At 50.9% G+C, this 27,439-nt stretch overlaps 10 protein-coding genes across 10 annotated transcripts; 5 read left to right on the forward strand and 5 right to left on the reverse strand.

The window, feature by feature from the left end:
- The first annotated feature begins 22 nt into the window (after positions 1–22).
- On the forward strand, positions 23–694 carry BJX68DRAFT_49633 (COX assembly mitochondrial protein). The gene is made up of 2 exons (XM_071049282.1): positions 23–225; positions 294–694. The coding sequence occupies exons 1-2, from the start codon at positions 192–194 to the stop codon at positions 569–571; spliced, it is 312 nt and encodes a 103-aa protein (XP_070900703.1). The 5' UTR covers positions 23–191; the 3' UTR covers positions 572–694.
- A 122-nt stretch (positions 695–816) lies between these two features.
- Positions 817–7,501, reverse strand: BJX68DRAFT_254317 (uncharacterized protein; the record flags this gene model as incomplete). Its single annotated transcript, XM_071042870.1, has 9 exons — positions 817–1,592; positions 1,651–1,740; positions 1,832–1,931; positions 3,876–3,907; positions 3,971–4,638; positions 4,711–5,244; positions 5,924–6,924; positions 6,979–7,182; positions 7,247–7,501. 9 exons carry the CDS (start codon positions 7,499–7,501, stop codon positions 817–819), a joined length of 3,660 nt encoding a protein of 1,219 aa, XP_070900704.1.
- A 609-nt stretch (positions 7,502–8,110) lies between these two features.
- On the reverse strand, positions 8,111–9,325 carry BJX68DRAFT_265300 (F-box protein; the record flags this gene model as incomplete). Its single annotated transcript, XM_071045211.1, has 2 exons — positions 8,111–8,257; positions 8,324–9,325. The coding sequence occupies 2 exons, from the start codon at positions 9,323–9,325 to the stop codon at positions 8,111–8,113; spliced, it is 1,149 nt and encodes a 382-aa protein (XP_070900705.1).
- Positions 9,326–10,762: 1,437 nt separating this feature from the next.
- On the reverse strand, positions 10,763–12,277 carry BJX68DRAFT_233856 (actin-related protein 2/3 complex subunit 2). Its single transcript, XM_071039677.1, has 5 exons — positions 12,153–12,277; positions 11,399–12,069; positions 11,249–11,349; positions 11,142–11,190; positions 10,763–11,089 (listed from the first exon to the last, which is right to left on the reverse strand). Exons 1-5 carry the CDS (start codon positions 12,212–12,214, stop codon positions 11,013–11,015), a joined length of 960 nt encoding a protein of 319 aa, XP_070900706.1. The 5' UTR covers positions 12,215–12,277; the 3' UTR covers positions 10,763–11,012.
- Positions 12,278–12,421: 144 nt separating this feature from the next.
- BJX68DRAFT_233858 (snoRNA-binding rRNA-processing protein DIP2) lies at positions 12,422–15,602 on the forward strand. Its single transcript, XM_071039678.1, has 3 exons — positions 12,422–12,453; positions 12,519–12,773; positions 12,830–15,602. Exons 1-3 carry the CDS (start codon positions 12,437–12,439, stop codon positions 15,441–15,443), a joined length of 2,886 nt encoding a protein of 961 aa, XP_070900707.1. The 5' UTR covers positions 12,422–12,436; the 3' UTR covers positions 15,444–15,602.
- An 832-nt stretch (positions 15,603–16,434) lies between these two features.
- Positions 16,435–17,743, reverse strand: BJX68DRAFT_265303 (metalloendopeptidase WSS1; the record flags this gene model as incomplete). Its single annotated transcript, XM_071045212.1, has 2 exons — positions 16,435–17,404; positions 17,460–17,743. 2 exons carry the CDS (start codon positions 17,741–17,743, stop codon positions 16,435–16,437), a joined length of 1,254 nt encoding a protein of 417 aa, XP_070900708.1.
- Positions 17,744–18,119: 376 nt separating this feature from the next.
- BJX68DRAFT_233862 (uncharacterized protein) lies at positions 18,120–20,350 on the reverse strand. Its single transcript, XM_071039679.1, has 5 exons — positions 20,328–20,350; positions 19,806–20,272; positions 19,515–19,754; positions 18,474–19,462; positions 18,120–18,417 (listed from the first exon to the last, which is right to left on the reverse strand). The coding sequence occupies exons 2-5, from the start codon at positions 20,134–20,136 to the stop codon at positions 18,364–18,366; spliced, it is 1,614 nt and encodes a 537-aa protein (XP_070900709.1). The 5' UTR covers positions 20,137–20,272; positions 20,328–20,350; the 3' UTR covers positions 18,120–18,363.
- Positions 20,320–21,155, forward strand: BJX68DRAFT_50260 (uncharacterized protein). The gene is made up of 3 exons (XM_071049285.1): positions 20,320–20,424; positions 20,474–21,038; positions 21,091–21,155. The coding sequence occupies exons 1-2, from the start codon at positions 20,419–20,421 to the stop codon at positions 20,939–20,941; spliced, it is 474 nt and encodes a 157-aa protein (XP_070900710.1). The 5' UTR covers positions 20,320–20,418; the 3' UTR covers positions 20,942–21,038; positions 21,091–21,155.
- Positions 21,156–23,379, forward strand: BJX68DRAFT_50261 (DUF1776 domain-containing protein). Its single transcript, XM_071049286.1, has 4 exons — positions 21,156–21,349; positions 21,403–21,745; positions 21,797–21,960; positions 22,018–23,379. The coding sequence occupies exons 1-4, from the start codon at positions 21,317–21,319 to the stop codon at positions 22,873–22,875; spliced, it is 1,398 nt and encodes a 465-aa protein (XP_070900711.1). The 5' UTR covers positions 21,156–21,316; the 3' UTR covers positions 22,876–23,379.
- A 1,184-nt stretch (positions 23,380–24,563) lies between these two features.
- Positions 24,564–26,857, forward strand: BJX68DRAFT_233877 (uncharacterized protein). The gene has a single exon (XM_071039680.1). It carries the CDS (start codon positions 24,730–24,732, stop codon positions 26,782–26,784), a length of 2,055 nt encoding a protein of 684 aa, XP_070900712.1. The 5' UTR covers positions 24,564–24,729; the 3' UTR covers positions 26,785–26,857.
- The last annotated feature ends 582 nt before the right edge of the window (positions 26,858–27,439 follow it).

Genomic DNA, 27,439 nt, shown 5'->3' on the forward strand with positions numbered 1-27,439 from the left:
TTTTTTTTTTTCGGCGAGGGTTGTTTAAAATGGGCAGAATACCTTACCGATATATTTACCGCCCTCATGGCCGATCAGGCCTTTCGGAAGTATCCTTAGCTTTCCCCGAGTCTTTGTCGTCCATCAATTGAAAAGCCTCAGCGAGAAACCGACGGATTGAAGCGGGTTGGACCTGAGAGAGCACCCTCAAAATGCATTCCCACCTACACACTCCGTACAACATCAGTCAGTCCCCCTCTAAGCACTTCATTCCCCGCAATGAAAGAGCCAACCAACTAACCCATCCCACACAGACTGCGAGGAGATCATGACCGCCCTCGACGAATGCCACGCCCGAGGTTTCATTCACAAGGCCCTCGGAAACTGTAACGACATTAAGCGCGATGTGAACCGATGCTTGGCCGGAGAGCGGTACGCCCGTGCGAAGCGCAATCGGGACGATGCGCGCGAGAAGAGGAAGCGCATTGAGAAGATCTGGGCTGATGAGAGGGCAGCTGCGACTGGTGTATCGGCGGCGGATTTAGCTACGACGACGGCTGCAGCTGCGGCTGTGGGAGGGGAGAAGCAATGAGATGATGTGGTCTTCCTTCTAGGATTGTATCAAGTGGATATTATCTGCATATTCTGGGTGCTGAGGCGTTTATGTATGGGCTCTCTTCTCATGCTTTGGGTTTATTGTCTGTATGAGGCAACGGCATGTTCTATCGATGCTTCAACATTGGATGAGTATGATTCGTGATGTACAAAATCTGCTGTATTTGATTCCATAACGCCATACCCAACGGATAACAAACAGTTCTTTTCATGATCAGCAGACTAGTCTTCTGAAACGTCAACCGGAGCGGCCTCATCGCCGCCTTCCGCCGGCTTCGCACTCTTATGATGCCGCCGTCGCCTCTTCGCCTTGGGTGCAGCATCTCCGTCCTCCGTTGCTTTCTCAGGCTCATCTCTTTTCTGATCCCGAGCTTCACCACGACTGACATCCTTCCGCTTCGCCCCAGGGTCATCGTCAGTCCTCTTCTTCGGCTTCCTCACACTCAACGGATTTGGCTCTTTCTTCTTGACTTCTTTCTTCTTCTTTCTCTCCCCTTCCGTCTTCTTACCCGCATCCTTATTCAATCCGACCCGGAACTTATCCTGCTCAACCCCCTCGCGCACCCCCTCGGACGGCGAACTCATCGGCTCCAAAATCATAACTGACCGCTTGACATAGACAATCGGCACGCCCGGGATTGATCGCGCACCACGTCTTAGCGCCTGCGCACGTCTGATCGCCTGAAACCCCTCTTCCGCAGCGGGGCCCCGCTTCCGCTTCTTCCCCGCTTCTTGTCCGGAATTGGACTCTTTCGGCGTTGGCGGGTCTGATGTCGCAAGGATGTAATGTTCTTTGTTTCGTTTCACGTCGGCTAGAGGGGAGAGGAGGGATAGGAGGCAGCTTGCTTCGTCGATCGGGGTAGAGTCTTCGTTGTGGGAGCAGTGGCGGAGGGGGAGGGTTGTGGGCGGTGGAAGGAAGTCAGGACGGACTTGATTGTTTGTTCGTGGGTTTGTGGGTTGGTTTTTCATTATCTCGGCCAGTGAGCATTTGGTTAATACTGGTCCGTTCAGTCAGTTTTGGGCGTTGCTGCTGCGATGCGAGGGGTTTTGACATACATGGCTTGACTTGACCTTGTAATGTCCGTTCAAGCGCCGGTAACAAATCCATCTTGAACGAATGTACTGCACGAAGTAGATTCGAGTCGACTGCAAGATCCATATGTTAGCAATCGAATCCCTTTCGAGATCTCCGAACCAAGCGCATAACGCCCGGGAAGAGATAGAAAAGGGTTCGTACCCAGAACTTGATATGGCTCGCGGAAACCAAAAGCCAGCTCATATTGGTGCATGAGCTTGCGATACTTCTTTGAGCGCTTAGCCCTCATCTTGGCGGTTTGCTATGTTGGTCTGGTGTTCAGTCGAGCTTCGCTCTTTTCCCGAAATTTTTGTCCGGTCTTTATTTTCTGCCGGGCGGTGAATATGTCTGAGATACCACCAGATGGCCCGTGCGTCTTCCGTCTAAACAATCTCCGGAGTACGGAGTATCTTGAGTATGGCATCCATCGCCCCCGCGGCCCACCCCTAATCTCTCGTTGTTGAGGTGGCGAGGCCTCGCTCGACGAACATCTTCTTTCTAACCTGCTCCTTTGAAAGCATTAACCCGGTTTCTCTGGCAATTCTCTGCTCTGCACGGCTGATATCCCTGCCCTGTCAATTCGACAGCTATTTTCATGATTCCTAGTTGTAGCCTCCAAAGCTTTTTATCCTACTGATTCAGATGAATTGTCAGTCCACAATACTAGAGATGGGGGAACCTAACAGCCCGGTATCCGAGGACAAGATCATGCTAAGCTTACACATGACGGCGAGTGGTCGAACTGGCTCGCGGAGGTCAAAAAGGTTTCACAGAAAGCTGGATTCCGGAAATATATCAACCCGTATCGTCACAAAGTATCCAGTCTTCCTCCATGGATCGTGACGGAATCTTCAGTAGAAGAAGAAATTCAGATGGCGAAGCTCCTCCTTATGAAGGGAAGATCTCACGGATGAAGAACGGAAAGCGAGAGATGATGCTCAACGAAAGTCCGAGTCGACATACATGGATCACGCCGGAGGCATCAAAATCTCGTCCCAACGCGGCGTCTTTTTAATCTTTGAGAATGATCTGTGGATGGTGCTTCTGATTATAAAGAAGGATATACTGGCGTATCCAGGCCGGCGAAAGGCAACGCGCAAGCAATGGATAACAGTGAGCACAACGCCGCCGCCGAAGCTGGATACTACTAGTAGTGATAAGCTCTATTCATGGCTCATTAAATGGGAACATGTCTACGGCAAAGGGAAGAATTGCAAATGCGAGCTGTTCTACGATGATGACATTGTGATAAACGCCTTCCTCCGTACCATTAAGTCTCGCCCTTCCTACTTTTGGGATGCAGAGTTTCATTGATGCCTGGACCCGACTTCACAGAAAGATTTTTCTCAGAAGGTATACAGAGATCTAAAACAAGCGCCTTATATCGAATCTTGCATGGCCGACCGGTCTAGAATGACCATGAGTCAGGGACAATCCCATTGCAGTCTACAATACCTTCAACCGGATCTGCTATGTTCTGGGGCTGCGAAATTTCCTGGGCTTGATCAGCTTCCTCGTCTCCTGCTCTTGATAACCTTTACCAAGACATTGACCCCCTAACAGGGAAAGGTAGCCGTGCGCCTTCCTGCTTCTTCAATCCCTTCAAACCACACGAGATCTAGCACAGGTACCGCGCCTGCAGAAGAAGCCGTGTTGATCATATTGGATAGCCAGATATATACAGCTATTGGTGCGGCACGGAGTGGGAAATGTGCCGCTTACTTGGAGTTGCCTATATGGCAGTTTACCGTATGACTTCCTAGGCTGCTATAAGAGAAGAGTGCTTTACCCTACCAACAAGATCCGAGCCTAGCTCAGTTTAACTCCCCAGTCTCAACGATGCAGTATTACAAAGGATCACGAATATACAGATGAAGGCCATGCTGAGAGAACATCGAATGCTGATAGTTATATATAGATATTAGATCATAGTCAACACCACAAAGGCCAAAGTCAAAGCCGAATCGCCGATCCATGCAAATGCGAATTTCAACCGTGTTATACTGAAACTTAATTATTGTACTCGCGTTGCGCGTATATCCACTAATGCAATGTCGTATCACGTCATGTTGAAAAGCTCTATACGCAGTTCTGGAAAAATAGATTGTTCGGAGGTCGAAAGAAAGAGTCCTGGTCAGCTCGCCGGTTGATCGGGTATTAATTTCGTGCAATTCGGCTCTGTGTCATGCTGTCTCTTCTTGCAGACACCAACAACCACGCTAATATCGTCCATTTTTCCTGTTCAGCGAGTTAGCTGGAATACTCGGCAGTGGTCAACATAACAAGAAGAGGTAGTCTTACCACCCTGGATAGCAAGGCCCTCCTCAACCGCCTTCTCCATATACGGGCTCTCCGCAAATGGATCCTGCGCAACCGCCAATGCAGCCTTGAGCAACTCCCTCGCCAGGAACACCATCTTCCCCTCGGAGAGCACAGCCGGCGGCGCCCAATCAAGCTCCTTATCATCATACCGCCCATGCTCCCACTTCTTCAATCCCTCTAGCGTAATCGAGAGAACCTCGTGTTCCCATAGGTTATCGAGGACCCCATCCGAGAGCGCAAGGACAATATCGTCCTCCTCCAAATCAACACGCGAAAGCACGGCGTTGTTCCCGGGGGTATCGACGCTGTTGGTGCCGAGCTGCACGGGACAGTCGAACCAGTGCCATTGTTCCTCTGTACGAAAGAGGACTTTTTCTTCGCGAGGTCGGATGACAAGGACTTTGCAGTCGCCAATGTTTGTTACGTAGAGGAGGGGTTTCTCGGTGCCCGTAGTGGCGTCATGAGTTTTGTGCAGGAGCGCCGTTACGGACGTTGTTGTGCCGAACCATTCGCTCGGAGAGGTTGTAGCTCGAATTGTTTCTTCGTATGCTTTTTGAAGGTACGCGATTGGATCCACCGTCGCGTCTGGGTCGGGTATTCGTTCAACTTCCAGCGCCCAGAAATGTAGTATGAGTCTAGACCAGAGCCTGTCGCTCACGTTAGTTCGCAGAAACAAAAGGGAGAATGCAGGGAGAAATCAAATAAGGATGTAGGCATACGCAGCATGACCCCTCGGCCTCGTCGCCCATGCCCCAACCCCATCATTCACCCCGAGAAAATTCTCCGTGACCAGCACCGCATCATCGCCATTATTCAGCCCGCGCACCAGCTCCCCTTCCACGGATATTCTCTTATCCTGGCTATGATAGTGTGTCGTGAGCGGATCCGAGAAAGATGAAGAAGGCGGAGAGAGAAACGGCGGTGGAAATGGTCTTGACGTCCGTTTCGCGCACAGAGCGTAGCCCGTCTGGAAGTAGAAGGGCGATCTGAAGATGGGGCACTGTGGGCAGCGATCGGGGACGGGGGTGGTGATTCCGTAGGAAGGCCAGACGGCGCGATGATAGTGCCGCACGTCGGTCTTCTTGGAACCCCAGCTCCACCGCGGGCGGAGTGGGAGGAAGAATGGGGATGAGGCTGGTGGGCAGCGCCGCAAGAATAGCGACGAGGACGACGGGGACGAGGTGCTGGCCCAGGACGATGCTGCGGAGGGAGTCCTAGGAAGCCTAGGCACCATGCCCGCAAGAAGAGAGTATCTGTTGATAAACCGAGTGTAAAGCCGAAGCGCGCTCTCCACAAAAAGCTGGAGATGGGCTAACGGTCGAAGGAGTGGGAGGAGGTTGATTCTTTATCCGCGAGACCCTTGAGATTAGTTGCAGTGGGAATGCGCCTTTTTTTTGACTGGCATGGGGAATGAAGAGTTCACGCTGACGGCTTTTTTTAACCTACTCCATCACCAGCTTTGTTAAGCCAGTCAGTGGCGCCCTAAATGCTAAACTCGCTCGCTCGTTAGATAGTCTAGGTTCTACTCTGTAGTTTCGAGACTACGACATAGGGGGCGTCTTTTTTTGCATGGCTTGTCAGCTCTTACACACACGGACCCTCCTCCGAGCCCCGATCGTTGCATTTCCATCGACAATGACGGAATTACATGGATGCATCGGTGAAACCTTTTCCTGCTTGAAGCTGCCTTAACTAACAACATGGGATCAGGGACAAAGTATTTGCAGATGAACTCGTGTTTGTAAATGACAGACTGCTCAATCTTACCCGATGTCATTGCTGACCGACAATCGGCCAGATCTATGGTTCCCCACGGAAAACAACGCCAATTCCCCGACCTTATCAATCTCATATCTGTGCCCTTATCACCAGTAGCTCTGCTTTTCTTCAGATACAGATAGCATCGTCGGGCTGGTGATAACCCCGGTTGACCGCTGCTTCCGTATCTCCTCTGCGAAGACTGAGAACGCGCGATTGATTTCCACGGAAAGCTCCATGTCATTGGCATCGCTGGGCCGAACAGAGGCGATACCCTCAAAGATAGCTTTCGCAAGCACATTGCATCGAGGGCCAAAAGGTAGCGGGCCGACACTCTTTCGACGCTTTGCTACCATAAGACTCAGAGTCCGCTCCGAGCAAGGACAGGGATGCTCCACGTCTTGGGTGCAGTCCCACGCACAACTGCAGGTAGACCGACAAATACACTTTCTCTCACGGACGAAATCAATGAGTCGACGTCGATCATCGATGCGACGGATGTCGCCAACGCATTTGCTTTCTAGCTTGGCTAGAGTGGCCTGACGTTGGTCCAAAATCATCTCGCGGTCCCAGATCTCTTTGGGTATGGCTTTTGGATCAATAAAAGGGAGGCTCACCGCGGGCACCGCCTTGTGAACTGCGTCCCAGCGTGGCGTCCAAACGAGGTACTTCTCAGACTGAAGTGCCAGAATCTCTGGTGGCGGCATCTCGTACATTGGAGTCGCCTTGCGCCATTCTTGACGGAATTCAGACGTTTCATCTTCAATGACATCAAGAGCGCGGCGGCGGTACCCAAGAAGGTCGTCGAGCAGGAAACCGTCGGTTTGGATTTTGTCCGACTTGTAACGAATGAACCCCACCTGATGTTCCTTGACAAGCTCTTTGTTGAGGTGATTGCACACGTCTTCCTCGTCCAGCATCTGTTTACAGAGGAGAAAGGTTTTGCATATCTCCCGCGGCTCTGGGAGCTGGAACGACCTGTCGCCTTCCGGACGTCGGAATCCCAAGGTGAAAGAGGCACACAAATGCACGGCGGCAATCTCCATGATGAGTCTGGCGTACAGCGCATAGTACAGATTCTCTGTGTTCTCGACAAGGTCTGTTATCGAGTTGGAGTTTACCAGCTCTTCTGCGTGTTTGATATGGGCGAGGATGCTGTCCGGGGTGCCGTCCAACTGATCCGCGCCATTAGCAACCTGTCTGCAAATAGGAGCGCATTGGCTACACACCTCGACGCCATAATGGATAAAGATCATGACAATGACTTTTGCCATAGTATAGACCTTTGCCCAAACGAACAAAACACTGCCCAGCCACTCATCTGCGCTCTCGTCTTTAAGCTCATCCAGGTACTTGAGGTAGGAGGAATAAATGTTCCAGTCGGGTGCGCTCACGGTATAGGGTAGGGCAGGACGTTCGGTAGGCGCCGTGAGCTAATCAGACCAGTCAGCGCTGCATATTGGACGAAATATTCATTGGATGTGTTACTGCACTTACTGCAGATGTATACGAACCACCGGTACTATTCGACGAGCGCATCCTGAGCTCCTCAAGCTTCTCCTGCTCAAGCAGCTCCTGCGAAAACTTGTAGAACCCATCGGTGCAATCTTCGATATCGCAGTGCTCAGTGTTAACGCCACACCAACTCGACTGAGAGTCGGTCCGCTTCGACGAGGATGCGCGTCTGGGGAACAGCTTGCTTATCGCGAGATCCCACAGATGAGAGACCGAGGAGCCGCGACTAGAACCCATGATGCAACATGTGCAGCGGGGAATGCTTAGTTGGTAACACGTTGGTAAGTAGCTGGCGACTGTGGTGTTTCAAGAAAGAGAGTGAGTGAACATGCAGCAGGAAAAGAGGGATTGAAAGAAAGAGTAACAGAAGATAAATATGCCAGAAGTGTGTTGCTGGTCTGTTCACTGTAAAAGAGGTAGATATAACCTAAGTTGCGTGAATTTGAGCTTGACTCCATGTCTTTTGCCTCTAACTTATGACCAAGGCAGGAGCACAAAACAGACTCTCTCTTTCCTGCCCCAGCAGACATGGCGGGGCTCTCCGGGCCTGGAAGGTCAAGAAATGACGAAGCCTCTGGTGGGATTCACCAAGTTGGATGTCTCAAGTCTGCATTAGATGATATTTTGCTCATTGAAGAACAACACAACGCCAGGAGCGGCGCACTGCAATCCCACGACCAGCCAGATGACATTCAAACCTAAAACGAGGAAGGTCATGGATCCAGTACCATTTATGAAGCATTATTTACAGTGCCAAATCATTTCGGTTGATATCCCATACATAACCGGTCATAACCTCGTCGACGGACGCTTTCAAGAAAGAAACAGCACATTTCACGACCTGCCCTACTTCCAGCGAGGATCCACTGCTATGCTAGTGTTTTCGTCGTAGAGACAGTATGGTAAGACGACATCTGGAATTTTCCAGATTGTCTTGTTTGCTCGGTCGATTAGTTTAGACGGCATGTTTGCGCTTTCGCTAAATGATAAGGACTCGGAAGAAACCTCAGCATAGCTCTACTCCAGCAAAGCCTGAGGAGCCTCCATTTATGGACGTACCTGTAAGCTTTTCAGTCCTCGCACCCATTCGAAACCCGCGTCACACTGCTCATCATCCAGTGGGTTTCCGCCCTGGTCGATAGGGTGCGCTAGAAGTCTATGGCAGTGTTCCAACCAGAAGACCTCGAGCTTTGCACCAGGCGCGGCTGTCTGCTCATCAGAACGCTCAACCTCTTCAAATTCATTCTTGGCTCCGCCAAGCCAGAACAAGAACGCGGGGCGAGCCCCTCGACAGGTTCTCAGTTTCAAGGTCTGCAGGCGTGGATTCCGTTTCACAAGCATCATCAACTGCCACGGGGTAATCCCCGCCCGCCGGAGAATAAGGGTCTCGAGGTTATGCAGGCCAGCGCTCATACATCGACTTCCGATGCCGATGAGCGAATTCCACGCCTCGCTCGGCGGCGCAGGCTGATGCCATGTCGTAGACCCTCTCACTGGATGCTCGAACTGCAGAGCAAGATGGCGCAGGGTATGCTGACACTTCGAACCTAGCGCTGCCGCACCGTCTAGGTTCAGGTCATAGGCCATGAATTCAAGGTATCGTAATGACGGTCCGTATCGCCGGACTACCCGTGTGAAGATTTGGTTCTGTAGTCGTACCATCTGCTCTTGTGAGCGTGGTTTGTCCTGTGCTGAGGCTCGTCGTCCTGAATCGCCCTTTGAAGCCCTGCTCTGTGGGCGGACCACTGAGATTGTGTAGCTAGATTCCTGGTCGCCATTGTCCCAGAAAGTGACCAGTTGGTCGGGCCTTGACCACCCAGCCTGTAAGGAGGCTATGATCGAGTGCACGCGCTTCTCGAAGACAGCTAGTCGTAGACGCTTGAGGCTAACGAGATGGTAGGCATGATATGGGCGGCAAGTTGTGCCAAAAGCAAGCAAATCTTGAATGGATAGATAGGATAGAATCTGGAGAACTATTTCGGGTGGTAGGGTTCGTATGCCACCTTTCATGGCTGGGTTGTACCACTGGTGCTCAATTGTGAGTTCGCTTTGTCCCGGCATCTCTACCGAGATTCCGGTTCAAATCTGCTTCAGTACAGTGGCGAGCTCAACTGTACTCCAACCTGATACACGCGGATGGTGACCTAAAGCTGGGCCTTCAAGAACTGCCAAGAAAATCGAGATGGGAGTTGAGTAATGTTGCACAAGAGATTTCTTGATAAGTTGCACAAATCTAGGGGATCATCAGAATCATAATTGTATCTCGAAGGTGCAGTTGACAATCGAGGGTTGGACGGTGTCAGTGTATAAAAGAGACCGTCGTATAAGTCACTTTACACTCCAGGAACAGAGACAGCACGAGACAATTAGGAATCTGAAGAGATTCCAGCAATGGGGAGTCCTGCTAAATGTGTAGTCGATGAAGGAGAAGAAAAGGGAAAAGCTAGGCAACCCTTGTTAATTTTGATATGGGGTACTGGTACCACCTACTTTCTTGGCCACGATATCAGTACCTCGCCGTTTATATCGCAGGCTGTCTAAAGGCGCGAGACCTTGGGGTGATCTACCCAGGCTGAAAACCCCCAAAACAAGCGGGGACCAGAGACCAACAAGAGTTGATCATCTCAATTTCGTCTCTGAGGCCAGCTCGCTGAGTGGTTATCCCGTGGAGTATCTATGGACAGCCTGCAAGGTAGGCCTGGTAGCCTGGTATGGCCCATATGCGCAAACAAGTCATGGACCAGGGTGCGTCATCTGGCACGTAGTGTGACTTCAGCCACATCCAGTCCCATCTGGAGGAAGCAGGAGAGTAGGGGGCAATTTAGTGTAATTCAAATGTTAGTGCACTTGCTGAGGGAGCATGCTGTTCGCCTAAAAGCAATCATGCAGTAGTCTTATGAGATGTGCTCAGCCCCAACATCTGTATCGCGAACCAGAATGGTCCAAGGTTGCTGGAGCGATCCTTGATCTAGGTATCGTTTGCGCGCTGACCCTGCACGGATACCACATTCCAGGCCGACCGATAGTAGATGCTGACAGGGATTGAGAGCATAGGCATCGGCCGTGTCGTGTTGAGTTGTCGCCCAGGGAAGAGGCAGGCGCTACGCTCTGCGGCACGCTCTTCGTTCGTGCGCTCGGTCGACACGGGAGATTCGAATCACAAAAGCGCTGATCACCAACAGAGACCGCTGCCGAGCTCGATGCCAATTTGCTAAAGTGAGCTGTCGAACAAACTTGAAGTGTCAACACCGCTGGACGCTCGATGTCGGAACTTGGGCGTGTGGGCATTCCTTTTTGCGAGCCAAGGAAGCCCCTGCTCGGCCTGTCCATCGACTGCATCCAGCTCTTGCCTTGCATGGATCTATTGTCTTTAGGCGAAGTTGGGGCCACATGCGCGATTTTGCAGGGAAGAGATAGTTAAGAGCCTGAGACGGAAGGAGCTGACTGGGAAGGAGGGCCCGGGAATCCAGACAAGTGTGAGTTCCAGGACAAAGAAAGTACTAGGTAGCCGCCCATCTGTGGAGGACACCACGAATTTGACATAAAAGCTAGGCTATTCTTGGAGAAAGGTTCAAGGCACGAATAGTCGGCAAGCCTGAGCACCAGATCTCATTCTTCGTGCTGTGCTACAGAAAGTTCTCGATTCCTGAGCTAGGTTTGTTAGTCCAGCCGAAACCCTACATACACGCGGGCTATCGCAAGCTATATGTCATGTACAAATAATCAGACGATCCATGCAGTCCTCCATCTATTGGACTCGAAAACTACGTCCGCTAGCAGTCTTCCTCTCTCTCTCCTCGTTCTCCGGTCTTGCACGGTTGAGCACTATGTTTGGTTAGTTCTGATCACAGCCATCAGAGATGGAATTGACACGTACCCTGGAGGAAATCGGCTGTCCGCTTGCGCATCCTGGTGTGGATGTATGCCTTAATCAACTGTCAGCAAGCCGTTTCAATGCTGCATGCGGGTAGCACTTGGAATCACCTTGGATGCTTTAATGTGGTAGTGGAAATAGTCTCGGAAGGTCTGAATGTGAGAGATGTTTTCATGGCGCCGCTGTGGCGTCAAATGGCGAGGAAAAAGCACTGCGCCAGGTCAGTCTGAGACTTGCCAAGAAGTGAGTTACGATCTTACCAAAAGTGATATAACTAATCTGGCCGTCACCCGCATCCTCAAGTCCAGGGACGCCTGCCAATTCCAGCGGGCGGTCGTTTCGGAAAAGAACTTGGGGCGCATTCTGCAACGTCAAAACACGTCGCCGAGCATCGACGAATTCCTGTAAAAAGACCTTGCCAAAGATACGGTCTGTTTCCTCTCGGAAGATTGTGCTGAAGATCACAGTCACTCGGTCGTGACTCGCCTTGATATAGATTGCCTCTTCTTCCCGGTAGTGGACTGCCATGACCTCTCCTCCCTCCGCAACTCCGGCAGGCGCTGACTCCGATGTATACCGTGATGCTTCCTCCGCCAGCTGTGCGAACTCGTCAAAAGCCTTCTCGAACGGCGCGGCCATTGCATTGCGCTTCAGCAAAGCAAGTCGCATAATGAGATCTTCTCTCGCTGCCTGATCATCGGGGAGCTCTTCCAGATCGATTTGTACGGAGAAGTCGTAGCCCGGCTCGGGGGCGACAATGTAGGGACCGTACTCCCTCTCCAGGACCTGCTGGGCGCCATACTGAACCAATTCGCGGAAGCATTTGACGTTGATAGAAATAAGAATTTTGGTCTTGGTTTCCGGAGTAGATAGATGGAAAGTCACGCCGTCAAAGTCAGAGACGATCTGGTCGACGGACGCCGGCGGGGCTCTGGATAAGCAAGCAAGCTGTCAGTTCCCAATACCATGTGTATGCATTGAGGGGGTAAAGGCGGGGAAGCAGGGAGGATGTACCCAGAAAACCGCTCGGTTAGCAGAGACCGGATAAGAACATTTTCGTAATCAAGCAAAAGCATCCTGACTGTCACACTGATCAATTGATCTTGAGTTTCCTTCTCCTTTCTTCTGCCTAGTTGGAGTGACGTTTGTTGGTGTTGGCGCAGCGTCTGGGAGACTCGCAAGGCGGTGAGCCGGAGTGCGGCTCTGGCTGCTGCAGGTTGCCGTAAATAATTCTATGGCCGGTTTTCTGCGCCAGCGGTTGCTCTCCAGAATTTTTCTCGCAGGTCGGACGGTTCACCATGGTGAAGTCATATCTGTAAGTTCAAGGTTGGAGGATTTTGATAAAGCATATTGCATTTGCTAACGTCTCAATCTCTTCAGAAAATTCGAGCATTCGAAAACTTTCGGGCTCGTCACTTCGGCATCCTCCAATGCAATCTGGGTCCGAGACGATGCGCTTGCCGGAGTTGCACGTCAAACAGGGGCTGGTCGGGCAGTGGTAGGCGCCGGCGAAGAGGTTTTGTGCTGGGATGTGAAGAAAGCGGAATTGCTAGGGAGATGGAATGATTCCGCATGCCGGGCGCAAGTCACTGTGATCACTCAGAGCAAGACGGATGAGGATATTTTCGCTGTTGGGTAAGGTCGAGACATATTCTGGAATACGGTAGTGACTGACTGTATTTGTTACCTAGTTACGAGGACGGAAGCATTCGCTTATGGGACTCAAGAACCGAATCAGTGATCATCTCGTTCAACGGCCACAAGTCCGCCATCACCCAACTTGCATTCGACAGCGCTGGAGTACGTCTTGCCAGTGGCTCACGGGATACAGATATCATTGTCTGGGACTTGATATCAGAAGTCGGACTGTTCAAGCTACGCGGGCACACCGATCAAATCACCTCTCTCAACTTCCTCGTTCCCTCTCCCGAATTACTGAATCAAGCCGGACTGAGCGACCACGCCGGATTTCTCATCACGACTGGCAAAGACTCGCTAATCAAAGTATGGGATCTAGCGTCGCAACACTGTATCGAGACACATGTGGCACAGTCAAACGGAGAGTGCTGGAGTTTAGGTCTTGCTCCCGATCAGAGTGGTTGTATCACCGGAGGAAACGACGGTGAGCTCAAAGCTTGGTCCCTTGACGAGGCCGCTATGCTCGAAATTTCCAAGGAGAAGGCCGGCTCGGAAAAGCGCAAGATTCTCGTTGATAGGGGAGTATTCTATCGCAACGGAAAGGACCGAACAACGGGGATTACCTTTCACCCGCGAGCGGACTATATCGCATTGCACGGTTCAGAGAAGGCTGTTGAGATTTGGCGTATCCGTTCCGAGACAGAAGTGCAGAAGAGCCTGGCTAGAAAGCGCAAGCGAAGAAAGGAAAAGGAGGGCCAGCGAGCGACGGAAAACGGCGAGCTTGAAAAGGCCGTGGAGAAGGTGGAAGAAGATGTTTCCGCTGCACCAGTTACCGAAGTCTTTGTGTCTCATATTATCGTCCGGACGGGCGGCAAAGTCAGGTCTTGCGACTGGATCCGGACAAAGTCAAGCGGAAAGATTCAACTGCTGGCTGCTACGACAAACAATCAGGTGGAAGCCTACAGTGTCGCGATGCATAATAAGAAGAGCAAGAGCGAGGATGAGTTAGACTACAACCGAACCCTGGCCGTTGATATGCCCGGTCACCGCACCGATATCAGGTCTGTGGCCCTGAGTTCCGACGACCGAATGCTAGCTTCTGCCTCCAACGGAAGTCTGAAAATCTGGAACGTCAAGACGCAGAACCCTCTGCGAACCTTGGAATGTGGTTATGCTCTATGCTCTGCATTCCTTCCGGGTGATAAGATTGTGGTCGTGGGAAATAAGGATGGTGAGTTGGAGGTTTTCGACATTGCCTCCTCTACTCTTCTTGATACAATCAAAGCACATGAAGGGCCGGTCTGGTCCCTCCAGGTACATCCCGACGGCAAATCCTTGGTCAGTGGTAGCGCGGACAAATCTGCAAAATTCTGGGATTTCAAGGTTGTGCAGGAGGAAATCCCGGGTACCAAGAGAACAACGCCCCGTTTCAAGTTGATTCATTCAAGGACGTTAAAGGTTGCAGACGACATTTTGAGTCTTCGTTTCTCGCCCGACGCCCGCTTGCTTGCAGTGGCGCTTTTGGACAATACAGTCAAGGTGTTTTTCGTCGACTCTTTGAAACTGTTCCTCAACCTCTACGGTCACAAGCTCCCTGTCCTGAACATGGACATTTCATGGGACAGCAAACTCATTGTCACCTGCTCGGCGGACAAGACGGTGCGCGTTTGGGGTCTGGACTTTGGTGATTGTCACAAGTCCTTTCTTGCCCACGAAGACAGTATTATGGCAGTTGCCTTTGTGCCAAACAACAAGGACGGTAATGGCCATAACTTCTTCAGCGTCAGCAAAGACCGCGTCATCAAGTACTGGGACGGCGACAAATTCGAGCACATCCAGAAGCTAGCCGGCCACCACGGCGAAATCTGGGCAATGGCAATCAGTCACTCTGGCGAGTTCATCGTCACCGCCAGCCACGACAAGAGCATCCGCACCTGGGAGCAAACAGACGAACCCCTCTTCCTCGAAGAAGAGCGAGAAAAGGAACTAGAAGAGATTTACGACAACAACCTCGCCGCTTCTCTTGAAGACGAAGAAGACAACGCTGATGGAGAAAAGGCCGAAGCTGTCGACGCCGGAAAGCAAACAACGGACACCCTCATGGCTGGAGAAAAGATTATGGAAGCCCTCGACCTAGGCATGGAGGATCTCGAAGTCATGCGCGAATGGCGTGCAGTCAAGGCGCGACAACCGAATGCCGCACCGCCAGCCCGCAATCCTCTCTACATCGCCCTCGGCAACGTCTCCGCCGAGCAACACTTGCTCAACATCGTGCAGAAGATCCCCCCCGCTGCACTCCAGGATGCCCTCCTCGTCCTTCCCTTCTCCAAGGTCCCCGCCCTCTTCACCTTCCTCAACATCTGGGCAAGCCGCGAATGGAACGTCCCACTCACCTGCCGTGTTCTTTTCTTCATGCTCAAGACGCACCACCGCCAGATCGTCGCTAGCAAGATGATGCGCCCCATGCTCGACAGCATTCGCTCGTCTTTGCGTCGGGTCCTCAAGCGCCAGAAAGACGAGATGGGATTCAATCTTTCCGCCTTGCAGTTCGTCGGCCAGCAGATCAAGGCGCATGGTACGAAGGATTACATTGATGAGGAGGTTTGGGAGGAGCAGGAGCGGTCGACGGGAACTGGCAAGAAGCGCGTGTTTTCCAGCATTGCTTGATCGGACAGCCTTTGGCTACCATACTGTACATTTCACATTTGTATACATGCATGTGTATGGCGTTTATCTAGATTCGCTTCGGTCTTGGGGCTACAGAAAAGTTATATATCCTTGGAGTTAAATGAGACAAATGTACGCATGATTATATCTTCAAAAGTATCAGTCCATCTTGATTGAAAACTAGCCCTACAAATAAACTCCAGAATCCACTGAGTGCTCCATCCATACCGTGAGCAATCCTCCTTCCATTCCATGGTCTCAGAGAAATTCAAGATAGAAACCTATATCAAAATCCCATTAGCACAAGCTTCAATCAAATGCAAACAGGACATCAAGGTCCAAACAAAGGATCGAACCTCCGCATTGCAGACCCAAAACACCATTTCAGCAGAACCATTATAAGCATCGACGACAAGGCCTCCCTTAATTTGGGATAACCTCGGCATACCTCTTCCGGCTCTTCCTAATAATACCGGTTCTTGAAACAATGTTCTCATCATTGTGGTGTTTGGGTCGCGCGTTGCGAGGAAAATCCGAAGGGAGTAAATCAGTAGCATACCTATCGTATAATTAGTACGTCGTAGATTGCATGTATAGAGTGCGTGGGCTAGCAAGACGATGGCAGTCTGTGTTCAAAGCTTCGAGTTTTGCGAAGGGAAAGTTGAAAGTGAGGTGGAGCGGAAGAAACTTTTTTGGGGACATAGCTTTTGTCGCTTAGCGGCTTAGTCAGCGCGTGTTATACTTCGCCAGGTTGTAGGACGTTTTGTTTTTAGAGATTATAAGAAGGGATAATATTGCTTCTGACTCGAGAAAAAAAATAAAACGCTATCAAGGGCTACATGTATGAATGTGTATCCAGTGAAATCCCATAAACCATTCGCTATGCAATTGCCAAAATTGAGCACACATTGTCCAGATCCTCAAAAGAAATGGACACATGTCTTGTGTTTGTTGAGTTCTTTGATGGTCCCCTCTTTATCTCTGTCCATACTCAAGAGGCGTGCTTCATAGTCCCACAAGCTGAGCACGTCCACCACTCTGATTCCATAAACGCGCCACAAGAGTGACATAACCAACCAAGGGGCCGATCCTGGGTATTCTTCTCCAGCCTAGCGAGCGATTCAACTGCGTTTCTCCGGTTCTTGAAAGATCTATGGCCGACAGTGCGATTTATTTGACTCTTGCCTTTGCCCTGTGAGCTCTTCGACGTGGTGCCAGAGCTTGGGGCGGATAGCGGGACAGATATAGATCGGGTATTGGCTGGCCGTGGACGCTCAGCTGCACAGACGTCACAACATAGAAAGGTAGGCGGGTTAACAAGTGTGCATGTAGAACAAGTCCAGGAGTCAGCAAATGAGCTGTCGTCTAATGTGAGATCGGCCTGTCCCTGCTGTGAGAGTTGCAACGTTGGTCTGCTGCTTTCTGGGACAGGTGGCGGAGAAAGAATCGTCCGTGGCCCTGCCGGGTTTTCCTGGCTAGGTGGGATATATGACGGGCCATATTTCTCTCTCTCTTCCTCTTCAATCAGGTCAATGTACGCTTGCATAATGGCTCGCTCGTTGGCGTCGTCCTCCTCGGCTATTGTTCGGAAGCCGTTCCTAGATGCTTCTTCTACCAGCTCAGTAGAGTTCGATGCACCAGAGGCACAGCCTTGAGTTACGTCGATACGCCGTTGTGCAGCATCGGCGATGACTCTTCGCATGTCGGAACCTCGCTGATAGATTGTGCCTCCTACTCGGCGCCCCGACCCCGCGAGTTGCGTCTGTCTTGCCTCCGCAGCGGCTCTCGCGAGTCTGCGGGCTTCATCAATGGGCACATTCCGTCCACCGAGACGCCTACCATGAGACAAGAATCCTTCGCCGGTATATCCTTTAATAGAAAGCTCCATATGCTCATCACGTAACTGATCCCAGAGAGCATGGAAGTGGCGATCATGCGGCCCATGGACAATGTGGCAGAGTCTGATTCAGATCAGCACAGCACGATAATTTTCGGGTCAGACTCTTGGTGACTTACTCATGGAGCATAGTATCGACTACCTCATTAAGTGGTAGAAACTGGTTCTGGTCGGATGGGTACCGCAAGCGGAGGCAGATCTTTGCCCCAGCATTGACATTAAGGCCGAGGAGATTCCGAGTTTGCGGATAAAACTCGCAGAGGATTCCAACTTTCCATGAGCGCTGTCGCATGATCGGTTTGACTAGAGAGGCGATCTTTCGGAGCATCAGAAGGGCTTCGGTCTCCCTCGGGCGATGCCTCTCGTGCTGATACTCCAGCACCAAAGGGTCTTGCTCGCGCATGATAAAGGATTGGTCAAATAGTCAGGCCAAAGTCAATGTAATTAGGGACTCTTCAGATGCACGTCTGGGGAAGAGCGGGACGAGGTCTGAGAGGGAGAGAGAGTGATGTTGTATAGTCAGTCTCAGGCTTCTGAGGCCAGGGACTCTTCCAGGGGACCACGTGGATACGCAAAAATCCGGCAGTGAGTGAGAGGACTTTTCTCGAGAGAAGCTGCCAGAAAATGCTGGGTACTCAGATAAGCAGGATGAGTTCCTGGTGAGGGCGAGAATTATTAATGAGTCCCCAGGCATCAACTGGCGTGCGACTGCCGCAGCTCACGTGACTGACAGCCACTGTCTTCTTTTTGCCCAAAGACTGTTAAACTATTTTTATATGTTGAAATATGCTCTCTATTCATATCAAATCAGTGCCGCAATCCTCGATCGTAAAAACATTGAAGATGAGTAGGGTGGAATTTTGAACCCTGCAACGCCCGCAAGGAGAACAGTGCACCCCAACAGCGTTAAAGTAGCAGCAAAAAAGCATTTCTGTGTCTCGGTAGAAAATTATTCGCAATGATAAAAAGATCTGTAACCACTTGAGCAATCTGAAACGTTGATGAAAGCAACGTACTAAGGAATCACGCTGCCATATTCTGGCGTCCCCTTAGCCCTAGATCTACCAATCTACGACCCTAACCAGAGGCTCAGTCTTATGCGGCGGAAACAGAGAAATGGGGTTAGAACTTACCTCGAAAGTAGCAACCACCTGTGCCACCTCATTCATGCACAAGTCAAGATAATCGCAACCTAGTGGTTGGATGCCAATAAGTCCCAATGGGGCTTCCGTGTACTTCTGTAGTACGCCCATTCTATATATGCCATCTCGATTATATAGGAACCTAAAACCTGAGAACAATTGCGCATCGAAAAATACCCGGACACCATGGCCATCGAATGGAGATGGCTTGGACGTGTTTTCATTCTCGTATCTTTCCAGCTCCTTTTTGATGGTTCTTGGGCTCCTTCTCTTCGCTTTGGGGTATTTCGTTCCTAGAATTGTGCTGCGGCCGTTGTCATATACAAACTCCAACGAAAGGATGTCTGTCACCGGCCCAATAATGCGGTAGAATCCTTCGCTGGAAGCAAATGTTATCCCAATCTTGACCAGCGATGGCAAAATTTCAGCTCTTTCGACCCGTCTCCCAGCCAAACAGCTATCGTTGTGATAATCCTGCAACGCCCTACCGGCGTAATCCAGTGGAGGCGGACTTGATCCTGTCTTTGTGATGAGAGTTTCTTGGATCCAGCGGCTGATTTCCCATAGTTTGATGCCCATTTCAGGTGCGACTTCGTGCTTTGACGACATCCGGTACGCAAGGCGCCAGTTGACGACCGAGGCGCTTGCAAGATCCAGGGTCGAGTCCTCGAAAAAGCCGCGCTCTCCGTCTTGCCAGAATCGTGATTTCCAAAAAATATTGTCGTGGAATATCGGTAGCATAGCGCGCGACGCCTGTCGAAGACTAAAGTAGTCGCGAGTGGGAAGCAGCACTGCAATGCTCTCGCGGAGCTCAAAAGGAAGGTTTGCAAAGCAGTCGCTAGTATCGGTACTCCTTTTCCGGAGTTTCCTGCAATTAGCCGAATTGGCAGATGGCATAGGACATTCATCCGCACCCTTGAGCCAGTGCCTCAAGTTGGGTAAGCTGTGGGCTGGGTCACATTGACCATAATGCTTGAGCTCTGGAAAAGTCAGGATCAACAAATGGAAGGACTGAAGATGGCTGATGCAAACCTCTAGGGTGTGGCATGCTCGCAAATATCTCCCAAAGTCTGTCCAAATTAACGTTGTCCTCCCCAATATGTCTTTGTAGATATTGCCAGCAACTTTCGTGGATAGTCAAAGCGAGATCTATCCCGTGCAAGTGAGCATTCTCTCCCCAGTGAACTCTCTGATCAGCTGGTTCTTTTAGGGCAGACGGGTGATATCTGGAGGTCAAGCCAGAGATTCTGGCGACTCCTTTCTTTGAATAGACTATCACCAATAAGCAGATGACTTTAAGATTTGATTGCGGGGAAAACTGACTGACTCTGACAATATCAACCCATGTGGGATACGGTAACGCGGTGTTGCACCCACATAGAACGCATCTCGCGACGTGTCGATTCGGATTGATGCTAATCTGGTAAAGGCTTGCCATCTTGTGTCGATCAGTAAGTGATAACTGTGTGAAGATGAAGCTTTGCCTATAATCAGTGCGCCAGTATATCATGGGGAGGGTCAATGGTGTTCGTTGACGTATCCTCGGGAGTACTTTCCAAGCCACCAAACCTTCAATATGCTTTTGGGTTTGAATCTCACCTTCATTGCTACCGGAGTTATTTTGCAGTTCATACGACTCCATCGTATGACACATCAAAGGTTAGACTCTGCTCAACTATGTATAACATGCTACATCCTGCATTGACACTACGTGGGGCCAATCAGTCAACAACATGATGCTGCTGGGTCGAGCTGATAAAAGCGACTTCGCCCTCCAAGACGAAGGATGGCTAAGCACATTCGATTAGACCTGTCACGGCAATAATGAGCAGGAGGTCTTAATACTTTTTCACCCCAGATTGAGGAGATACTCAGATAACAACGCCACCACTAGCACGGTTTCTCACGTCATTCAGGTCACCTGTATTTCTGCTAAATGCGGGTAAGCATGCTGGCACTGAATGATGAGGGAATGCTGTTGATGGGTTTAGTCTCCCGCGCTTGTGGGATTACCGCAAAAGATAGGAGCTCTAAGGGGGCCACTCTGGCGGAATTCAGGGTTGTCGTGTACTCTTTGGTTGAAGACCGAAAAGTATGGTTTTGCGATGGTTACAGCAGAGGCGTGCAGTGAAAATGAAAAGGTAATCCTCATCCGAGCTGCTCAGGAAGTACGCGTTTGCTGCCGACAACATCTGGACAGTCGCCGGTTCTGTCACCAAGATAGGCAGGCCATTGCCAGATGCGTGCAGACCGTAATCCAGTACTCAACCACATGCAATACGAGGAGAATATCTTTCAGTCCCTTGCCATTCTGGGGGCTCGCTTCCGGTCGGGGAACGGGCGAGTTGGACATTTTACACAAGAAATTTGGCAATTTTCCGACCATGAGGAAAAGCGAAACCGAAGGGAGATCTGGAGTTGCCCTCTTAGTTGGAAGGCTGGCGGTCCCAATCGAATGAAGAAGGATGTCTCTAGTTGCTTTGCGGCGAAGTCTTGAAGAAGACATAGGTATCCCAATATTTTCGGCCTTTAGCTGAGTTGGGAATGAGGTGCAGCGTGAGCATCTTGCGGGGCACCAAAGTGACGCTGACTTATTGGGTTTGGGCAGGAAATGTCATCCATCGCGCGAACATAAGCTCTCTAGGTATGTGTATGGAAGTGCGTAAAGAATACTAGCGAGGAGTGAGAGAATTAACAAAAGATGGCTGGTTGTTGGGGTTGTTTCGTGGTCATGTGACGGTGGTCACTTATCGATAGTACTAGTATGACCTCACCTTATCAGACTTTTGGAGTTTTGACCATCAAGCAACTCGACTCGCACGACTATCACCGAAATGACTAGTGACGACCAGTTTTTCTTCGATTATGTGAGTATCCTCTATCCTTCATATTTGATTTTTGATCGGGCTCTAATTTTCAGCTTGCCTCTATTCCGCACGACATAAGGAGATACTCCTTAGACGTCGCTGATACGATAGACCGGCATATCGACGCAGCAGCTCTCGCAGTTCGGGAAACTCTCGCTCATCAATCGTGGCTGCCCTCAAGTGTTCGGCCGAGATCGAATATCCGGTCCTTCGCCCCGCCTTCGCAGTCTTTGTATGATCGTGTGCACAGCTGGACAGCTCGGAATCGAGCATGGACTGCCGCTATACTGGCTTTCGTCGGGACGAGCTCTATCCTGTATCTCGGCAGTAAGAAACTGAGGGCAAAGCGACGGAAAGCGAGAAGAGCTGCAAATGGTGGGCGGAAGGAAATAATAGGTAGGCGAGGTTGAGCGTTTCTGGTTTCCTGATGGCTCACAATTGACATAGTTGTTGCTGGATCGCCGCATGAGCCGATGACTCGGTCGATAGCAGCGGATTTAGACCGAAGAGGCTATATTGTTTACATCACCGTGTCATCTGCAGAAGAAGAACAGCTTGTTCGGTCGGAGCATCGACCTGATATACGCCCTTTGTGGCTTGATTTATCGACAGTAAGTGTAGCTTATCCTAAGGTGGTAACAATGCTCACAATATCGCTCAAATTTTAGCTGTCTTCGTCGCCGCAAGATGTGCACTCATCATTAAATGAGCTGCATACCATGATCACGCAGCCACACTCTCCCATGCCTGGCGTACCGCCGCACATATGCCAGCTGAGCGGTCTTATCCTAGTACCCTCGCCCAACTTTGTAGCTGGTCCGGTGGCTACAATCCCACCCTCTTCATGGGTCGACACCATTAACACCCGTCTTCTATCTCCTATTCTAACCACTCAGCTCTTCCTGCCCCTCCTCACACTCCGCAACACCAACAGTACTATTATCCTTGTCTACCCCTCGATATCATCTTCTCTTTCAGCACCTTTTGCTGGGCCTGAAGTGGCTACAGCTCGCGCCCTGTCAGGATTTGCGACATCGCTCCGAAGGGAGCTAGGTCTCCTGCGTCACAACAATGTTGACTTGGTGGAGTTGAGGCTTGGAAATATTGATCTTGGGCCGCAATACCGAGCACCGAACAGTCATATTGCAGGAACCGAGGTTCTCACATGGAGCGTCCAACAACGGGCACTGTATGGGCCTCAGTACCTTAACAGCATTGAACAGCGGCCTGTTGCATCCGCCGGGCCTGGCACGGTGCGAGGATCGCCTGCTAGAGCTCTTCATAACGCTGTGCTGGATGCATTGGAGCCGACATCGAGAACCATTTTTGGAAAACGAGCCGCAAAAAAACCGGTAAGGTACGCCGGGCGAGGGGCTAGGTCTTATCATTTCATCGGCCAATGGACACCCCCCGGTTTAGTAGGATGGATGTTGGGTCTTCAAAGTCTTCATTCAGGATATCTGCCGTCTGCTGAGAGCTCCAGCGGTAGCGGTAGTGAGACTGGTTGGGAAAGGGTCGACCGCTAAATCTATACCTTCGTGTCCGTCAGGATGAAACGACATCGTCTTCAGTCAAGCATTCTCTGCTCATTGGAAAAGGAATAGTTGGTCTTGGATGATCTACGTAATATATTCACAATCTACGCTCTACCGTTGGCGATGATCCACTCTCTCTAGAAGTGCGCTGGATACGCAAAAGGCAGTACTGCTTTCCAGACTTCATCCTGTGCCAGCTAGCCTAGACAGCTTCTATACCGCGTCGGTCTTTGATCCCAGTTCCACGGGGTTACGAAAGGCGTCCTGAGTAGATATATGGATAGAGATGCTCACAGCTGACTTATGTTGACTGAGACACTGTTTCACAAACATTGGTGGGGAGGCTTTGTTCTGGCGTCCGACTCCTAGGACACATTGGGCAACTGGAAGTTTATCGCAATCATAAATATGATCTCCCTCCACTGTTTCCACGTCATGGGTAAATCAGCAACATCGAGAGATGCCCTTGCGACTCTGATTTTGCCAGGTTTGTCCGTGCCTGGCGACAAAGGAGTACAAATGCCGTTCCGCGTGTGAGTCGGAGAATTCGTCGGTCGAAGTCACACCCACAAATCTAAGGAGTCGGCTGTCGGAAGAAATTCGAAGAATAAAAATAGCGTCCTGGTTCTTCCCCACCGTCCAGTAGTTTACTGTCTAGCAACGAACCAAACTCGAGTCGCCCGTGGTTTGACAGTTTCATCCTCAGGAGTCTTGCGTCTCCTGGCGATCTGAGTGGTAGGCTATCCATGGCTACGCGACAGCTCATGTCCATCAATCGGTCTGGATTTTCTGATTTTCTTCAGACACTGAAGCACAAGACTCGGCCTGAGTTGACAACATCAGTTGCTTGGTCTTCAGAAACGGCAGATAAGGGGATGGGCTGAACTTGAAGAAGCCATGAACCCTGACCACAGGCGCCAATAGTACGTCATGGATCTGGACTACCACATTCATCGCATTATTTGCTTTTATATTAAACAGCCCCTGACTAAGTTGCTGTCATCCTCTCTTGTTTGACTCGTCTTGCAATGGGTCCTCCCAAGTCCAGTCCACTAGTACTAGTACGTAGCCTAATGTACTCGTTATACTGCGACAGTACCAATCCTGTTCCTGCAGAAGCGCCGGGATCTGTTGGGGTTCTGCATGTAATACCGTTATGCTTGGCAGCTTAGTACACAATGGATACGCTCCTCCACAGAACATGCAGACTTCCCGCGTCAACAATTCAATCCACCTTTCACTGGCACCCAAGCACCTTCCATCGCCCTTCTCTGTCTTCTTCTTCCCTGAACCATTCCTCGATCCTGATACCTTCTCATGGTTCTCTGCATGATCTGCTTCCCTGCATCTGTTCTCTGGCGTTACGAAATGCCGGCCCAGACACAGTTCCCTGGCATTTAACCTTCCGTCTCTATTGCTCCTACAGTCGACTACTATCTCTCTCATCGCTCCTTCCTACCAGACGACTAATCATCTTCAACTTTGACTATTCAACCCTGGGCCGTTGTCCGACGCTGTTAACCAACCCCTTCTCTTTTTCTCCCCATATCACTTTGGGGCTGTCACTCCTTTTAGTAATTCCGCCCCTTTGTGATATTTTTACTGTCCATCGCTTGCGCCGCCCCTATCTGGCTTCGAAGTCCGCCGGTCTCGAGTCGCCACAACTCACCATCTGCCAGAATCTACACTATAGCTGTCTGCTGCGATCATCACCATTTCTACTCAATGCGCGTGAGCTAGGTTCACCCCGAATACGACCCTGATATGAACTTATTGGTCCCCGCGCACCTATAATTGCCCGCTTCGAACACCCGAAAAACGTCACCTTACAATCGGAATCTCATTATGGCATTCCGGTCGCAGTTCACAACTCGCTCGCCCTCCCTTGAGCCAAACCGAAGTGGTGCCGCCTCGCCGCGCGTTGAGCATTTCGATGGCGAAGTCCCTCCCGCACTGTCCCCGCTGGATGCTTTTGCGGCTCAAGGTCGGCTCCTGGCGCGCCAGTTGGAAGAATCGGCGCGGAGGGATCGACGAATGAGTCGTTTGCCCCCTGCTAGTGTCGCACGATCTTTATCCCAGCCTCGGCCGGGCTATTTTCGATCCGCGTCGTCTGGCGATTCCGCGCAGAGCATAGGAGGTGGGGGATTGGCAAGACAACCGACCCAGAAGAGTCGCCCGGAGTTGGAAGAGCCACGGTTTCGCCCTCAGTCAGAACACCCTCGCCTAAGTGGCGTATCCCATCTAGCCAGTGAGCGCAGTTTCCTCGACGATGAAGACGCAACACCAAAGAATGAATCCCCCGTCGTCGACAACTACGGTTTCAGGTTTGACGCGGCGCGCGCTGAATCTCCGGAGGAAGACAATACACTACAAACTTCGTCCCGCCGGTTTTACGCTGCAGCACCAATCGGATATGCGATACCTGGCCATGATCCGTCTAATGCTTCATCAACTGACTCGGTTTCGTCTCGCCTGAACATTCCTCGCAGTCTGGCACCTCCTGCCTCACCACTATCGCGACCGACCAGCAGCTCTCGTGCGCCCCAGCCAGAAAGTTCGGATGATGATTACAGCAGCTCAAACGCCGGGTCAACCTTTTCGAAGCCGCGCAAACTGTCTTCAGGAAGCGCAATGTCAATGCCACAATCTCCGATGGCTACCATGGCTCGCTCGCATCCTCGATCGCCATCTATAAGTTCCGACGCCTCGAATAGTAGCCATCTGCCTCGTCCGTCGTTCAACTTCTCCCGTCCTTTGAGTAGATCTAGCACCAGTCTTTCTGCGCCGATCGGCCTTGGGGTGTCAGAGCAGGCACCCAACGACGCGCAGAGCGCAATGCATCGCAGCAACAGACCTGGACCCATTGTTGTCCCAAGACCTTCCGATATGCCTACTACACCGCTTGATGAGCCGTCGTCGGCGGTGTCTTCGTATATATATGCGAAGTACTCTCTCCCACGTGGACGTGGACTGGGAAGGGACTCGGTCATATTCTCCGGCTTACAGACACCCCATTTCGAATGGCAGGAGCCGTTGTTCGAGAGCCCTGAGCAGCGACCAAAAACAGCCGAGCCCCAAAGAACTGCGAGAACGCCTTCTCCTTCCCCGTCTCGTCAGGAAACAGCTGCTCCCCAGAAAGCACACTCGGTCTATGAATCGCCAGCAGAGGATGATAAGCTACTCACTCCAGTGGCTTCCGGATCATCTATCAAGACGGCGCCCCCTCCCGAAAAGAGTGAACCTCAAAGTGCACCACGAGCACCCAGCTCGGAAACATTTAGGACCGATGATGTCTCGGAAACTACATCTTCTGCAGATTCAGCATCAACAATACGCCCGCAGACCGCCAAGGCAGCAGTGCCCTCCGCTATAATTTCTACAGAGGACCACGTCGCAAAGGGCATTGAGCTTCACGAGAAAGGATCACTGAATGAGTCAACTTACCATTTACGGATTGCAGCCAAACAGGATCATCCGGTGGGCATGTTACTGTATGCGCTAGCTTGTCGGCATGGTTGGGGTATGCGACCAAACCAGCAGGAAGGTGTACGATGGCTGCGCAGAGCTATGGACTCTGTCGGTCTCGAACTGAACAGCGACGCTGACCCATCTGTACCAGCTAAATCGCGGGAATTGCAAAAAGCATATAGGGCCCAGTTCGCTCTCAGCGTCTATGAGCTTGGTGTAAGCCATTTGAATGGGTGGGGTATTGAACAGGACAAAACGCTCGCGTTGCGCTGCTTTGAAACCGCTGGCCGCTGGGGGGATGTCGATGCGCTCGCCGAGGCAGGTTACTGTTACGCCGAAGGGGTTGGGTGCAAGAAAGACTTGAAGAAGGCAGCAAAGTTCTATCGAGAGGCTGAATCAAAAGGGATGAGCATGGTTGGAAACAGCTGGTAAGCTTGCGCACGAGTGATTTATTCGCCGCTGGTGCTGACTTTTTCGCTACAGGATATACAAAGACAAGTATATGACAGATGATGAGCCCAACACCCGGTCTCGAGGCCGGCAAGCCAGTACCCCCGAGAAGAAACAACGCAGCAAGTCTCGAACGCGCAGTCTTTTCCAGCGCAAAAAGTCCAACGCCCATGAACCATAGACGGAGTTTCCCTTGGAATGTTTGCATCTTGCATGGAGAACAGGCTACATCATCGGCAATCCCGGCCCTGCGGCAGAAGTATGGTTGCTTTTTTGCATATCACCGTCACTTCTTCATCTTTCTTTTTCTCAGCTTTTGGAGGACTGAGTCACTTCTTACTTCGCTTTCATTCGTCTCCCGCACATTCAAGAGCATACTTGAGCACTACTGGGGGTTGAGCGTCGCGATATGCAATTATTTTGCATTCACCTTCGAGATCATTGTTTTTCTTCCATTTTTTACCACCTACTTGACTGATCCCGAGAATTTCCTTGCTGTTGAGCAGTTTTTCCTTTGCAGGCGCCAAAGTTCATTTCTTGGATACCCTTCATTCTAATCAGTGGCTGGTTGAAGTCATGTCTTCTTTTCTTTTTTATTTTCCTTTCACAGGATATCCCTGTCCTTTCATTCTTTCAT

Source organism: Aspergillus pseudodeflectus, assembly GCF_044049435.1.
Source record: "Aspergillus pseudodeflectus strain CBS 756.74 chromosome Unknown BJX68scaffold_14, whole genome shotgun sequence".
Lineage (NCBI taxonomy): Eukaryota > Fungi > Ascomycota > Eurotiomycetes > Eurotiales > Aspergillaceae > Aspergillus > Aspergillus pseudodeflectus.